This window comes from Microtus pennsylvanicus, chromosome 6, assembly GCF_037038515.1.
Source record: "Microtus pennsylvanicus isolate mMicPen1 chromosome 6, mMicPen1.hap1, whole genome shotgun sequence".
NCBI lineage: Eukaryota > Metazoa > Chordata > Mammalia > Rodentia > Cricetidae > Microtus > Microtus pennsylvanicus.
The window spans coordinates 19,469,899-19,487,050 of record NC_134584.1 but is presented as its reverse complement, the minus strand read 5'-3'; the positions used below and the strand labels follow the sequence as shown (position 1 = coordinate 19,487,050).

At 40.8% G+C, this 17,152-nt stretch overlaps 1 protein-coding gene across 1 annotated transcript; it reads right to left on the bottom strand.

The window, feature by feature from the left end:
- Positions 1-3,274: 3,274 nt before the first annotated feature.
- On the bottom strand, positions 3,275-16,229 carry LOC142853021 (putative palmitoyltransferase ZDHHC13). The gene is made up of 5 exons (XM_075977979.1): positions 15,976-16,229; positions 13,859-13,976; positions 12,949-13,122; positions 11,517-11,623; positions 3,275-3,293 (listed from the first exon to the last, which is right to left on the bottom strand). Exons 1-5 carry the CDS (start codon positions 16,227-16,229, stop codon positions 3,275-3,277), a joined length of 672 nt encoding a protein of 223 aa, XP_075834094.1.
- Between the last annotated feature and the right edge of the window lie 923 nt (positions 16,230-17,152).

The following is a 17,152-nucleotide window of genomic DNA, read 5'->3' as shown; positions in this document are numbered from 1 at the left end:
GGGATTGTTTTCAAATACATTCCAATTTTTTTTTTAACTGTCAAATAAATAATGTTGCAGATGGTCCATGGTGTCACCAGTGTGGCTACCAGGAGGAAGCTCAGAGTCAGCATGTGGTCTCCCCCTAGCATGCCCAGTGTAAGTCCTAAAGAACTTGTGTGATCCATTGTGGTGTTGTGAAGTGTCATTTTCTTAGAAACCTGAAGAGTGTCACCTCTGTGACTTGTACCTGGAGATGAAGGAAATTCAGTGTTGGTGATAGGAATGGGCGCAATGCCATCGTCATCCTTGGCAGGATGAAATTCTTCTTTCTTGGTTTCTTCAACCTTTAAGGAAAGTTTGAGATGTAAGTTTTCATTAAAATGTGACTAAGTTTTATTTACTTTACAAGAAGTTATCTGTTAATGGCAGGGTCTTGATTTATAGTCCACAAATATTTGTTTGCTCACCGAAATTTTATCACTGTAACTACTGTTATTGTGTAACCTTTGCTTCCTTTCTGTTTGATACAAAGCCCAGAGTTTGAGAATCTTAAAAGAGGACCTGCTCTGCTTTGTGTGTGTGTGTGTGTGTGTGTGTGTGTGTTTGGAGGGGTGGGCAGAGAATATCCTTCACAAGGTGGCTCACTGTTTTCACCTGGTGAGGCTGCCCTGGTGGCATGCAGCGAGGATGAGGCGGACTTATGGACCGTGGTGGTCCTGCAGCAATGACCCGTGGTAGCACTGGTGGAGGCACATATGGTTTCAGAGTTGTCAGAATCCTGGACCGCGTTAGCTTTTTTGGAGGAACATGACATGGTCCTGTGGGCCCTCCTGGATCATTGTTGGAACAGATGGTATGAAGATCACGTGGACCTGGAGGACCTGCGTAAATGGATAAAGGTGAGAACAGTCAAGAACTTAGAGACCGGCCCTATTAGCAAGACCTGCAGAGCTGCATGGATGACCAGATTTATTTTTTAAAACCAGAAAATGTTTGAAATTTAGAATTATACATTTATAATATTGGCCACAATGTCATGATTATTACTGTGTGTACTTTAGTATTTTCACCATTTGTGGAGAAACATTAAAACAAGTTAAATGGTAGTTTACTGAAAAACTCAGTAAGGATGCTTGTTTTAAGACTTGACAAAGGGAACCCCCTGTGAGCCTGCTCAGTATCATTGTGGAGAACTGAGAGGGCCCCTACTTGTAACAAAGTTCATGGTTGGGATTGTTTTTAAATACATTCCAAATATTTTTAACTGTCAAATAAATATATTGCAGAGGGTCCATTGTGTCACCAGTGTGGCTACCAGGAGGAAGCTCAGAGTCAGCATTTGTTCTCCCTCTTGCAAGCCCAGTGTAAGTCCTAAAGAACGTGTGTGATCCATTGTGGTGTCGTGAAATGTAATTTTCTTAGAATCAGGAAGAGTGTCACCTCTGTGACTTGTACCTGGAGATGAAGGAAATTCAGTGTTGGCGGTAGGAATGGGCGCAATGCCATCGTCATCCTTGGCAGGATGAAATTCTTCTTTCTTGGTTTCTTGAACCTTTAAGGAAAGTTTGAGATGTAAGTGTTCATTAAAATGTCACTAAGTCTTATTCACTTTAGAAGAAGTTATCTGTTAATGGCAGGGTCTTGATTTATAGTCCCCAAATATTTGTTTGCTCAGCGAAATTTTATCACTGTAACTACTGTTATTGTGTAAACTTTGCTTTCTTTCTGTTTGATTCAAAGCCCAGAGTTTGAGAATCTTAAAAGGGGAACTGCTCAGCTTTGTGTGTGTGTGTGTGTGTGTGTGTGTGTGTGTGTGTGTGTGGAGGGGTGGGCAGAGAATAACCTTCACAAGGTGACTCTCTGTTTTCACCTGGTGAGGCTGCCCTGGTGGCATGCAGCGAGGATGAGGCGGACTTATGGACCGTGGTGGTCCTGCAGCATAGACCCGTGGTAGCACTGGTGGAGGCACATATGGTTTCAGAGTTGTCAGAATCCTGGACCGCGTTAGCTTTTTTGGAGGAACATGACATGGTCCTGTGGGCCCTCCTGGATCATTGTTGGAACAGATGGTATGAAGATCACGTGGACCTGGAGGACCTGCGCAAATGGATAAAGGTGAGAACAGTCAAGAACTTAGAGACCGGCCCTATTAGCAAGACCTGCAGAGCTGCATGGATGACCAGATTTATTTTTTAAAACCAGAACTTGTTTGAAATTTAGAATTATACATTTATAATATTGGCCACAATGTCATGATTATTACTGTGTGTACTTTAGTATTTTCACCATTTGTGGAGAAACATTAAAACAAGTTAAATGGTAGTTTACTGAAAAACTCAGTAAAGATGCTTGTTTTAAGACTTGACAAAGGGAACCGCTTGTGAGCCTGCTCAGTATCATTGTGGAGAACCGAGAGGGCCCCTACTTGTAACAAAGTTCATGGTTGTGATTGTTTTCAAATACATTCCAAATTTTTTAACTGTCAAATAAATAATATTGCAGAGGGTCCATTGTGTCACCAGTGTGGCTACCAGGAGGAAGCTCAGAGTCAGCATGTGGTCTCCCCCTTGCATGCCCAGTGTAAGTCCTAAAGAACGTGTGTGATCCATTGTGGTGTCGTGAAGTGTAATTTTCTCCGAATCCTGAAGAATTTAACCTCTGTGACTTGTACCTGGAGATGAAGGTAATTCAGTGTTGGCGGTAGGAATGGGTGCAATGCCATCTTCATCCTTGGCAGGACGAAATTCTTCTTTCTTGGTTTCTTCAACCTTTAAGGAAATTTTGAGATGTAAGTTTTCATTAAAATGACACTAAGTTTTATTCACTTTAGAAGAAGTTATCTGTTAATGGCAGGGTCTTGATTTATAGTCCCCAAATATTTGTTTGCTCAGCGAAATTTTATCACTGTAACTACTGTTATTGTGTAAACTTTGCTTCCTTTCTGTTTGATTCAAAGCCCAGAGTTTGAGAAACTTAACAGGGGACCTGCTCTGCTTTGTGTGTGTGTGTGTGTGTGTGTGTGTGTGTGTGTGTGTGGAGGGGTGGGCAGAGAATAACCTTCACAAGATGACTCTCTGTTTTCACCTGGTGAGGCTGCCCTGGTGGCATGCAGCGAGGATGAGGCGGACTTATGGACCGTGGTGGTCCTGCAGCAATGACCCGTGGTAGCACTGGTGGAGGCACATATGGTTTCAGAGTTGTCAGAATCCTGGACCGAGTTAGCTTTTTTGGAGGAACATGACATGGTCCTGTGGGCCCTCCTGGATCATTGTTGGAACAGATGGTATGAGGATCACGTGGACCTGGACGACCTGCATAAACGGATAAAGGTAAGAACAGTCAAGAACTTATGAGACCGGCCCTATTAGCAAGACCTGCAGAACTGCATGGATGACCAGATTTATTTTTTAAAACCAGAAAATGTTTTAAATTTAGAATTACACATTTATAATGTGGGCCACAAAGCCATCATTATTACTGTGTGTACTTTAGTATTTTCACCATTTGTGGAGAAACATTAAAACAAGTTAAATGGTAGTTTACTGAAAAACTCAGTAAAGATGCTTGTTTTAAGACTTGACAAAGGGAACCCCTTGTGAGCCTGCTCAGTATCATTGTGGAGAACCGAGAGGGCCCCTACTTGTAACAAAGTTCATGGTTGTGATTGTTTTCAAATACATTCCAAATATTTTTAACTGTCAAATAAATATATTGCAGAGGGTCCATGGTGTCACCAGTGTGGCTACCAGGAGGAAGCTCAGAGTCAGCATTTGTTCTCCCTCTTGCATGCCCAGTGTAAGTCCTAAAGAACGTGTGTGATCCATTGTGGTGTCGTGAAATGTAATTTTCTTAGAATCAGGAAGAGTGTCACCTCTGTGACTTGTACCTGGAGATGAAGGAAATTCAGTGTTGGCGGTAGGAATGGGCGCAAAGCCATCATCATCCTTGGCAATATGAAATTCTTCTTTCTTGGATTCTTCAACCTTTAAGGAAAGTTTGAGATGTAATTTTTCATTAAAATGTCACTAAGTCTTATTCACTTTAGAAGAAGTTATCTGTTAATGGCAGGGTCTTGATTTATAGTCCCCAAATATTTGTTTGCTCAGCAAAATTTTATCACTGTAACTACTGTTATTGTGTAACCTTTGCTTCCTTTCTGTTTGATTCAAAACCCAGAGTTTGAGAACATTAAAAGGAGACCTGCTCAGCTTTGTGTGTGTGTGTGTGTGTGTGTCTCTCTCTCTGTGTGTGTATGTGTGTGTGTGTGTGTGTAGGGGTGGGCAGAGAATAACCTTCACAAGGTGACTCTCTGTTTTCACCTGGTGAGGCTGCCCTGGTGGCATGCAGCGAGGATGAGGCGGACTTATGGACCGTGGTGGTCCTGCAGCAATGACCCGTGGTAGCACTGGTGGAGGCACATATGGTTTCAGAGTTGTCAGAATCCTGGACCGCGTTAGCTTTTTTGGAGGAACATGACATGGTCCTGTGGGCCCTCCTGGATCATTGTTGGAACAGATGGTATGAAGATCACGTGGACCTGGAGGACCTGCGTAAATGGATAAAGGTGAGAACAGTCAAGAACTTAGAGACCGGCCCTATTAGCAAGACCTGCAGAGCTGCATGGATGACCAGATTTATTTTTTAAAACCAGAAAATGTTTGAAATTTAGAATTATACATTTATAATATTGGCCACAATGTCATGATTATTACTGTGTGTACTTTAGTATTTTCACCATTTGTGGAGAAACATTAAAACAAGTTAAATGGTAGTTTACTGAAAAACTCAGTAAAGATGCTTGTTTTAAGACTTGACAAAGGGAACCCCTTGTGAGCCTGCTCAGTATCATTGTGGAGAACCGAGAGGGCCCCTACTTGTAACAAAGTTCATGGTTGGGATTGTTTTCAAATACATTCCAAATTTTTTTAATTGTCAAATAAATAATATTGCAGAGGGTCCATTGTGTCACCAGTGTGGCTACCAGGAGGAAGCTCACAGTCAGCATGTGGTCTCCCCCTTGCATGCCCAGTGTAAGTCCTAAAGAACGTGTGTGATCCATTGTGGTGTCGTGAAGTGTAATTTTCTCCGAATCCTGAAGAATTTAACCTCTGTGACTTGTACCTGGAGATGAAGGTAATTCAGTGTTGGCGGTAGGAATGGGTGCAATGCCATCGTCATCCTTGGCAGGACGAAATTCTTCTTTCTTGGTTTCTTCAACCTTTAAGGAAAGTTTGAGATGTAAGTTTTCATTAAAATGTCACTAAGTTTTATTCACTTTAGAAGAAGTTATCTGTTAATGGCAGGGTCTTTATTTATAGTCCCCAAATATTTGTTTGCTCAGCGAAATTTTATCACTCTAACTACTGTTATTGTGTAATCTTTGCTTTCTTTCTGTTTGATTCAAAGCCCAGAGTTTGAGAAAAGGGTCGTGCTTTGGGTCATGTGTATGTGTGTTGTATCTCTGTATGTGTGTGTATGTGTATTTGTTTTTCTGTTTGTGTGGTGCAAAGAAGACCTTCAGGAATGGCTGTCCTCTTTTCCCTGTTATGAGATGATCTTTCAGTGATTCAGCTGCTCTTCATTTTTCATTCTGGCTGCTTTGTAGGTTTCAGAGGTGTTCTACTCTCTGCTTCTAATCGAGATATCAACATACTGGGATTATGTATGTCAGACACTTGCTGTTTATTTTATTATCTGAGATGGAACTCAGTACATTAGAGTTACCATTTAGTGGTCTGATCTGTTCGCCTGTGTGTATGTGTTTTTGTGTTTGTGTGTGTGTTCTACCTTTTTTGAAAATTGACTGTGTTTGAGAGTGGAGAGAGTTGAAGATAGAGACAGGGATTGGTTTTTATCAGTTCAGAATGAATATGGAGTAAACTCATTGAGATGTGTGTTTTTTTTCCCTAGGCCTAGCATCATCTTTGTGCCTTAGGGGCCTGTGTCCTTTCTCAGCATGTCTGGCTGACCTCTTCATGAAGTCTCCTACTTAACATTCTTTTAGCATGGGGAACTGATTTTATCTCGCTGAGTTTGGTGATTTTTTACTCATTATACTGCAATTATCAGATAATGGATTCTGGAGAACTCATGTATTAATATCGTTTTATGCAATTCTAACCCCAGAAAAGTGATGTCTGCTTTTATTTCAGTTGCATTTTTGAAAGATAGAAACCACTGATGTTTTGCTTTAGTTGCCTCAAGAATATGCTAATGTCTTAATCTGTTAGTGATATTGTGGTTTCTAGTCTAATCCTTTGCTTATCCAAGATGTTGTTCCCTTCATGCTGAGGGCAGCACTCCATGGGTGCCACACTCATCACATTACCATTGACTTTCTGTATCAGCCAAAAACCTCTGCATTAGTCTAATAATTCTATTTGTATTAATCATGTTACTTTGTATGCTAATGAATTTTCACTGAAATCTTGGAAGATGTCTGGCATGTGATTGTCTGCTCATTAAAATCTCTTGAGATCTATCTCCCTGCTAAGACCTTCCTTGACCAATTACTCATTTGATCATACATCATAGCTAATAATCATTTAGAAGCCAAATTGGATTAGACCTAAAAGACAGAACACTTGAGTTTAGTTTTAAAAATATTAAAATTACAGTTACCAATGGTTTCATTGGGTGTAATAATTATGTCGAATATGCCCCTGTCTCTCCTAATGTTGAACTGAGATGCTTCAAGGTAATGAGCTACCTCTTAACCATTTGTATTGGAGATTGGTAAGTGGTGTAAGTAAGGTCTACAAACAGAACTAGCTTTTTTACTTGCTTTATACCTTATCTTGAATTTTGCATGAAAATTGATGGAGCTAGAAAACATTATTTTGAGTGAGGTAACCTAGACACAGAACGACAATTATCTCATGTATTCACTCATCGGTGGTTTTTAAACATAAAGCAAAGAAAGCCAGCCTACAAACCACGATCCCAGAGAACTTAGACAACAATGAGGACACTAAGAGAGACTTGTATGGATCTAATTCAAGGAAAGTAGAAAAAGACAAGCTCTCCTGAGTAAATTGGGAGTATGGGGACCTTGGGGGAGAGTTAAAGGGGGAGAAGCAGGGAGGGGAGCAGAGAAAAATGTAGAGCTCAATAAAAATCAATAAAAAACACAAAAGAAATTTGTCCATTTCCTTTACATTTTCCAGTTGTGTGGAGTACACGTTTCAAGTATGATCTGATGATTCTCTGGATTTCCTCAGTGTCTGATGTTATGTTCCCCTTCTCATTTCTGATTTTGTTAATTTGGATATTCTCTATTTTTCTTTTGGGTTCTTTAGATAAGGGTTTGTCTGTATTGTCGATATTCTAAAAAAAAAAAAAAGCAGCTCTTTGTCCCACTGACTCTTTGTATTGTTTTCTTTGTTTCCGTTTTATTGATTTCAGTCCTCAATTTGATTATTCCCTGCCAGCTCCTCCTCCTGGGTGAGTTTGCTCTTTTTATTCTACAGCTTTCTTGTGTGCCGTTAAGACTGTAGTGTGAGATTTTTTTCAGGTTCTTTATGTAGGCACTTATTGCTAAGAATTTTCCTGTTAGTACTGCTTTCAAAGTATCTCAAAGAATTGGGTATGTTGTACATTCATTTTCACTAAATTCTAGGAAGTCTTCCTTTATTTCTATTGAGAATTGTTCAGTTTCCATGAGTTTGTGAGATTTTTGCAATTATTCTTGTTGAATTCCAACTTTAAACCAATCTGATAAGACATTATTTCATTTTTTTTTTATCTGTTGAGATTTGCTTTGTTACCAGGTATGTGGTTGAATTTAGAGAAACCCACAGAAATAGCTGACCCAAGAAAGTGGGAGCTCACTGGCTCTTGACTGACAACTGGGGAACCTGCATAGGACCGCTGAATATGGGTGACAGTTATATGGCTTGGACAGCTTTGTTGGGCCACAAAAAATGGGGCCAGGTTTTATTTATCCCTAGTGTGTAAACTGGCTGTTTTGGAGCCCATTCCCTATGGAGGGATACTTTGCTCAGTCTAGATACAGGGAGGATGGCCTTGGTCCTGCCTCAAGGGATATGACAGACTTTGTTGACTCCACATGGGAGACCTCATCCTCTCTGCAGAATGGATGGGGAGAGGGTGGGGGATGGTAGGGGAAGAAAGAGGGAGAGCGATCTGGGATTGGTATGTAAAATAAAAAAGATTGTCTTAAAATATAAAAGAAAAAAAATGAATAAAATAAATAAAAACACTAATGAAGGTTATTTCTTTTATACCTGCTGTGACAAAATGCTGACAGATTATTTAAGGAAGGAAGGAAGGAAGGAAGGAAGGAAGGAAGGAAGGAAGGAAGGAAGGAAGGAAGGAAGGAAGGAAGACTCATGGCTACAGGAAACTCCTGCTTGCCTTCCCTGCTGTAACTGAATGACTTTCCCTCCAGCAGTTGAAGTAGGGAAAGCAAACAGGGAGGCTTTGTCTGTGGCAGTGGTCTATTGCTTCTCACATGCTGGTAGACAGGGAAGCATACAACCCAGAACTGGTTCCAAATATAGGGATGACCTTTAAGACCCACCACAGACAACATTCTGCTAGCTAGACCATATCCCAAAGGTTAACCAGTCTCCTAAATGGTAACAAAAGTATTTAAATATTGAAACATGTGCTATCCCTTCTTTCTCTGTCTTGCTATTTCTCTTGCTTCGTGGTGGTGGTGGTGGTGGTGGTGGTGGTGGTGGTGGTGGTGGTGTGTGTGTGTACGCACCTGTGTGCATGCATGTGTGAGTGTGTGCATGTGTGTACATGCCTGCATATAAAATTACAGTTATGAAGTTATGAATTAGCAGAAAAATCATTTTACAGTTATGGTCACCACAACATGAGGAACTGTATTAAATGGTCACAGCATTAGAGAGATTGAGATCTACTGCCTAAGAAGGTCACTAGCTAGCATAGGTATTCCCAGGAGTGAGGGTATGAAGGAGGTGAAGGATATATTTGGGGCTGTGTTCCTCTTTCCTGTCACTATTTGCAACTCTGCAGACATAGATACACAAAGGCATCACTCCCCTCATAAGCAATTATGTTACTTTTCAAGTTATTGGGAATTACAATCAAGCATGTTTTTTCTAGAGTATTCAAGCATTGCCTCTCCCAGAGAACTTAGGTTCATCACTGATTTTCTCAGAACTGCTTGTTCCCTCTTCTTTATTGTGGCCATCTTGTTAGAATATAGAAATTGTTTCTGTATGTTCTGCAATGAAAAGGCAGAGGATCGACTCTCCTGGTTTGATTAGGAAATGAACTCTTTTGATTTGGGGTGCACAATTTCAAAACTACTTTGTCCCTTACCAGGACAGGGTATTGAAACATGGAAAGTAGAAACTATTACTTAAAAGTAAAATATCTGCTAATATGCTTATCTATTTACAAATTACTATGATATTATCAAGAAGTACAAAATATTTCTGCTAACTAGATTGAGAAAATCATGAACTGAGAAACTGGGTTTTTCCCTGTGACTGAGACTGAACTGTACTCACTATATTTTAAAATTTCTAAATCTCATGTGAGATGATTATTAATTTTAATAGGCCCCTTTCATCAGAGTTTCTCTTCTGTGTTTGGGATGCAAAATGCATGTCATTTTCTATTTGTAAATAAACTCTCGCTTTCTAGTGTCCTCCATATCATAGTGTCTGTAAAACTGCTTTAGAGAAACCTACTGGTCCACTGAGTCACATTCAAAAGTCATTAATATTCAACTTCTGATTCACACAAACCCTTACTTTAGGGCTCCAGGTTACAAACAGGTTTCCGAACCTCCAGCAGTGCATGGTGATGAGGTTACTTTACTATGAATAGATAAATGTCTAATTACAACCCTACAATATTGTAAATGTGTGAACATGATACAAAGAATCAGAGTGTATATTAGTATCAAATACAGAACAAATATCCAGAAATCAAAGTGTTACTCTATGGTAATTGAATCTTAACATCCACAACTGCTGGCTAATTGGGGAAAATACTTACTGTGTGACTGGAGGAAGAGTTTTCATTATCCTCCTAGTGGAATCAAATAGAAAACACGCTGTAATCTCTTCATAATTAAAACTTGGTTGAACACATTACAAATAGCTAAATTTCCACAATTTCTTGCTAGTGTAAACACAGAAACAAGAGAAAAACAGAGGAGATGCTCTTATCTGTGATCCTGAAATAGGAATATCAAAGGGAAGAGAAAACCTACCTGCAATTATGCTGAAGGAAAAGGCACCTGGGTGATGCCTGGACCACTGCAATAACTAGACCCGTTAAAATGTATTCAGGTGCATTACCTCGGTCGTTTTTAAAATCAGTCTAATGTGTATTTAATTCTGCAAACCATCCTTGGTCAAACATCAGGCACCTTCCTGTGTTTCCAGCTCATTCTCCTATTGGGCCACTGCTACCTGCAAGGACTTACTGCTCACTGGAATTTATAGACAGAATGGTTCGCAAATACCAAACGCTTTTCTCTGACCAAATCTCCATATAAAACTGTGATAGGTGGACTGCTGCAGCATTTTAACAAAATTCATAAGACAACGAATTTCACAAAGGAGAATTTTACCTTAATAGCAGAGGTACTGCCCTTGTCCTCTGTTCTAGATTCAGGCACATCAGGATTTTCAGAGGTCCTTTAGAATACAAACATGAAGTGTTGGGTGGGTTTGGTCCTTAGAGAAACTCTGTTGAAAGATTTCTTACCTGCATACTAAGTAACAATTTTGCATTTATGTAATTCAACATTGATCCCTGTCTTAAAGTTTTTTGTTGCTTTTGTAGTTTCAACTTATTGCAATCTATGTAACATTCAGTGAAGACTCAGTCGTAGTTCTATTTAAAAATAAAAATTTAAAAAGCCAGTGGTTTTGGAGATGGCTCAGTCAATAAGATGTTTGCTGCCCATACACAACAAGCTGAGTTTAAATCCTCAGCATCCACATAAAAACTGGGCACAGACACAAAGAATGCACATGTCACCCCAGTCCTGTGGGTGGAAGAGACAGGCTAGCATTTGGGCTTATTGGCTGCCAGACCAGCTTCAGGGTCAATCAGAGATCTTATGTCAAGTGGATAAGTTAGAGAATGATACAAGACACCAATATCCTCCTCTTTCCTTCATGTCTGCACAGAGAAACATGCAAAGCACAGAAAAATATGTAAAGTACAAATACACACAGAATGAAAAACACTAAAAATTTCAGTGTTGAAAATAAAGTTGACACTTTTCAATGTAAACAACATTAATGTGAAGTTTCCTTAACTAGTAGAAAATTGCCAATCAAATCAGATTAGAAATGACAAACTTGTTTTTAAATGGGAAGTTGAGCCCTCGTACACACTGTTCCTTTGTTTATGTTGGAAGAGTCTCTTTTCCAGTTCACATTCTCTATGAGCTAGGCTTTCTCAATATGTGCTTCTGAGTTGAAGCCATATTCCCTCTGCTACTTTAGTGTTCATTACTTAAGCAATGTCACCCTCAAGAACAGCACTAAGATTGTAAAAAGAAGAAACTGTACCTATTTGGCTTCATCCCCAAATGTGCCTCTGCCCCGTTCTTTATTAAAAACTCGGCCATTTGGTGTTGCCTTCCGTATAGTGCGAGTTTATACGGGGTCACCCCATACTGTAAAGAAAAAAAATTCATTTTAGAAATTACATGCTTCTCAACTGAAAAAGTATCACAGATTTTGTAAACAAAAAGTCACAAAAGGATAGATTTTCCTTCAGCCCTTTCTGCAGATTCATACACACAGGGGCTCTCTTCCCTTTGACACACCTTTCCCTGTCCAACACTGCCCGTGAATACCACTCATCTCCAGAACTTCCCACAAATGCTCGCTGGTTCCAAGCTGCTTAGCTCCATGGAGATGTGCCTCCATTTCCCAACCCTAAAACATTGAGTTAGATTTGGTGTGCCTCTGTTGAATGAGTGGACTCAAGTGGCATCTCTGGAGCAGTTTCTCAATCTGTTTTTCAAAACTATTTTTTCCCTAAACTAAAAATTATCTCACAAACCAAACATCATTCCCTATTGTAGTGGTCCAAAAAATGCTGGAGGAAGACCCCAGACTCAAATGGTATGTAAACCCAAAGAGTGCTTATTCTTCAGAAATAGCCAGCATGCAGTCTATCACCCATATAAAATGTTAATGAGGACCAAGGACAAAAACATGCATGCCCTTTTAAAAGGGATATGGGGAATTCTAAGTATCTTTTTTATAATTGGGCAGTCAGGGAGTAGTTACATGAGGTGCACGTTGATTTTACAGGACTAGTAACAGTTTCATCCGTTGTTGGATTTTTCTGTCACATATGGTCAGTAGCAGCCAGATCCTGCAACTCTGGGTCTCCCAGCCTTATAAGGCCAGGTTTGAAACTGTTTAGGTGATTGGCTAAACTTGACTGGGGAACTTCCTGGATTCAGGCTTAGGTCATTAATCAAAATGGAGTCAGTACTTGTCTAAGATGGAGTCACATTTTGGCCCCTTCATTATGAACATAGAAAATTTGAAAAAGTTAAATAAAGATGTCTTCTCAGTATGTTTTCTTCAATGATCCAATTTCCACATTTGCCTGTGTGCATGTGACCTTTTCACTCTATCCTCATCTCTGGGAGACAAACCACATCAGTAGCTTCTTAACTTTAACAGATTTCTGGTGTTTTCTACAGACATTTACCTTAACATTATTTTTTATTGTTTGTGTGTATGTGAAGTACGTGTGGGCCCGAGTACTTTACTTGTTCAATTTTAAAGTAAAGCCCAAGTCTGAAACAAAATGTGCTGTGCTGAGTTCCTTTAAGTTACCTGCAAAACTGTAAAAATACAGATTGGGAAAAATGTTTGACTCTGAACAGATTTAGTGAGTCTGCTTGAGCTTCAGAATGTAGAAAGTGATCTGAGTGGCATTGCTGGAAGTACATTGCAAATAAAGTTGAATGATTTTTACCTCTGTTTTGGCATCAATATTTGCCTTATATTTAAGCAGTTGTCCAGCAATGGTGATATTTCCTCGGACAACTGCATGGTGTAGAGCTGCATCCCCACCGAAATCTACGATGTGCGGATCGGCACCCTGCTTGAGTAGTATGGAGACACACTCCACGTTGTCTCTCTGGGTCGCCTGTGGGTATTGTAGAAAGAAAGAAATACTGAATTCAAGAAAGTCAGGATAAGCATTCCAACAATTGCATTGAATAGTTACTCTTGGATCAGACCAATTGTTTAGGTTACGCATATTATCTCTTTTTTGAGACTGGGGCCTCTCAAGTACCCCAGGCTTGCCTAAATTCATGACCTCCCCACCAGAGTTTTCCAAGTGGTAGAATTTTAGGCGTATGCCAATACACCTAGATATTAAAGCATTTCATCAGCACTGTTTGGCCATTGTTGCAGTGGGGGAGGTTGCTTGTTCATTTGCTTGTTTTGATAATTTGACACAGGCTGAAGACACTGGGAAAGAAGGAACCTCATTTGAAGGATCGCCTCTACCAGACTGGACTCGGGGAAGCCTGTAGAGCATTTTCTTGATTGAGGTTGATATGGAAGGGCACATCTTCCTAAGGGAGGTGGCATGACTGGGCAGGTGGTCCTGGGTAGTATAAGAAATCTAAGCAAGCCTTGGAAAAAGCCATGGGAAAGCAGCATCCCCCCATGACCTCTGCTTTATTTCCTGCCTCTAGTCCTGATTGAGCTTCTGCCCTGGTTTCCCTTCATGACTGACTGTGATGTGGAATTGTAGGCCGAACAAATATTTCTTTTCTCAAGCTGGTTTTGGCCAGTGTTTTATCACAGTAACAAAAACCAAACAAGGATAATATCTAATCAATTTTATACCAAAACTCTTGCCCGATAGCTACCTTAATTAAGGGCGTGCAGCCTTCGTCATCCTGAATATTGATGTCCGTAGAGTCGTTGGAGACTAACCATGCTACCACGTTGAGATGATTATGGGCACATGCATAGTGGAGTGATGTCCTACAAATTGAGAGGACATTTTAGCAAATTAAAGATTACTATGTAAAGGTACATTCAAGTATAAATACTATATGGCAAAGTGCAGTTCCATCTGATGTAAAAGAAGAAACTAAAATTTTCTTATTTACTTATTTCTCTACTTAGGTGTTCATTTGCTGGGCTAGGCATAGAGTGCATTTAGTGCACTATATATATAGTGCATATAGTCCCTGTCAAGGAAAGTGCTCTATCACAAGCTTCATCCTTCCTCAGAGCAGCCTCTCTGGATTACAGGAGAACACCTCTTAGAAAGAACACAGCTTGGATTTGAATCCTACCCTAATCACTGTTGGTTATTAGTTACCACTTAGACTTCCTATGAGCTCCATGAGTCAATCTCTCCATCTGTAGAGGGCCATTATTTCCTGCCTATGATCTAGTGAGAAATAAGAAACAAGGACTAGGAAAGAGGGCTGCAGTGATTGTTTAAACTCAGTTGCTAAGCACTCACCCTGCAAGCCTGAGACACCGACTTCAGAACCCCAAGCACCTTGAGAATCTGGTGCTGGAGATATGGATCCAGGAGGATCCCCAAAGCTTGCCTGCCTACAAGTCTAGGTGAGTCAGTATACTCCAAGACAATCAGGCAAAACAGTGGGGATTTGGGTGAGAGAATCTGTCTCAAAAGCTGAGATGTAGAAACCACAGGGTGGTTCATCAGGTGAGGGCACCCACTGACAGACCCAATGGCCTGGGTTCAATTCCCAGAGCCCACAACATGGCAGAACACAACTGTCAAATACAGTTTTCTTATGAAATTCACACACTTACTTGGCATGGTTGGGGCACATGAGCCACAAACACTTATGATTTTTGTAATGTGATGAAAAGAAATTTTTGAAGAGAATTTCAACCACTAGCCTTCACGTATGTACCAAAATCAAAGCACACACAACAGGTATATAAGTGCAGGGAGACAGAGTTATAGTTCAGGCTGAAAATTTCCTTATGAGATTCCTCAGCGAGCATGAAACTGACATAAGTTTTCTTGATTTTTTTTTTTAGGCTTCAAGTTGACATTTTATGTGAAAATTTATCTCATTAATAAATAGAGGGCAGGAAATAATGGCCCTCTACAGATGGAGAGATTGACTCATGGAGCTCATAGGAAGTCTAAGTGGTAACTAATAACCAACAGTGATTAGGGTAGGATTCAAATCCAAGCTGAGTTCTTTCTAAGAGGTGTTCTCCTGTAATCCAGTGAGGCTGCTCTGAGGAAGGATGAAGCTTGTGATAGAGCACTTTCCTTGACAGGGACTATATGCACTATATATATAGTGCACTAAATGCACTCTATGCCTAGCCCAGCAAATGAACACCTAAGTAGAGAAATAAGTAAATAAGAAAATTTTAGTTACTTCTTTTACATCAGAATTTTCTGTGTTGCATATAACAACATTAAAAACATATACATTAAGGGCTGGAGAGATGGCTTGGCATTTACAAGGTCTAGTTTTTCTGTAGAGGACCTAGGTTTGATTCCTAGCACCCATATAGCAGACCACAACCATCCATAACTCCACTTCCAGGAGATCCAACACCCTCTTCTTATGTGTGTGTGTGTTATGTTGAAAATACATGCAGGCAAAACACTCAAACCTATAAAATTTTAAGTGCACACATAAAAAAAGGTACATGGTTTTCTTAGCTAAATCCCTTTAAAGCACCCAATAAAGTGCTCTAAAAGAGACAATGTAAAAGGGTTTGTAAACCAACTGGAGTTTTTGGTTTTGCTTTCTTAAAGAAGGCCTCAAAGCTGCCCTTCCAAGGTGAGCAGGTGCCTACGAGCCTAAAGCAGGCACAAAGCCCAGTGGTCTCCATGAAAGAAGAGCCTTAAGCAGTATGACCTCTGCCCTCCCTCAGGCTGCAGATCTAGAAAGTATGTTTCTCCTTGGTAGACCCTGACTGTCCCCAACATTTTCCACCCCTCCTGCCCCTCACCATCCCTGGGCCCCATTACCTTCGTCTCCTGTCGGATTCATTTATGTGGTATTCGCTGCCATTGATGAATTTTTGAACTAATGCCACATCACCCACGCTGGCCGCCCTTTGTAGATGCCCCACAGGGTCATACCCAATTAGGCACAGTTGAAATTGCCGCCTTTTCCGGCCAAAGCACCCATGACCCAGGCATGCGGGCCACAGGCGGGTGTACCAGCGAGTCCGCTGGGGGGCTCTAAAAGTCAGGGCATCATCTTCGAAGGCGTCCTGCATGTTGAGCCTCAAGGCTCTGCAGGTCCTCCCGGCCCTTCTGGCCCTCCGGGCCCTCCGGGCCCTCCGGGCCCTCTGGGCCCTCCCGACCCACCCTTCCTTCCCCTTTAGCCACCCGTACCCTCCCAAACCCAATAAGAAATGTTCAAAATCCTAGTTAACTTTCCCCACTGAACCAAATAAGCGTCCTGCTAGGGCAGATCCTTGGTTCAGTGTGAGCTGAACTCTGCTTCCTCCTTAGCAACACAGTTCCATAGGCATAGTGATGCGCTGTGAGCACACAATGGTGCTCAGCAGCTGTGCACCATGAGTATTCTGCGCATGCGCATTTCAGACTCCACCAACAAAAGCATACAGTACTTAGCACATGTAGACAAATATTATATGTTTTCTCTTTTAAGGATGTTCCCTTTTAAGGTTCTGATATGGCAACTACAATCATAATACACAGAGGTTTGGAACCTACAAAGGGACCAGGAGGGAGGAGAGTATCTCTCAAGGAAAGGAAGTAGTCTATAGTGTTCGGAAGCTAAAAGGAAAACTAGAATTGGATGGTTTAATAAAAGAGGGATGGGACAGAAAGGAAAGGAAGGGAAAATAGAGAGGGACAACCAATACTAAAGGTTCTTTGAAAAACTGTGTGGAAACTGAGTACCCTAAAAGCTTCCTATACATATGTGAATGGAACCCACATTGAGACAAAAAACAACAGGGGAGAAAAGGCTTCCGCTACACATTTGTGCCACCAAATGAAACCTCCAGTGCCAAGAACAGGTTACTGCCTGTTGAGTCATTAACCAAAGAGACCCATGGAAAACAGCAAACAGCACAGCTATTGCCAAGGCTCTTGATTGCTCACAAAACCCGATGTTAGGGTCTTGTTTCTAAAGGTGACACTTCTGTCACTGAATATGGAGAAGTTGAGC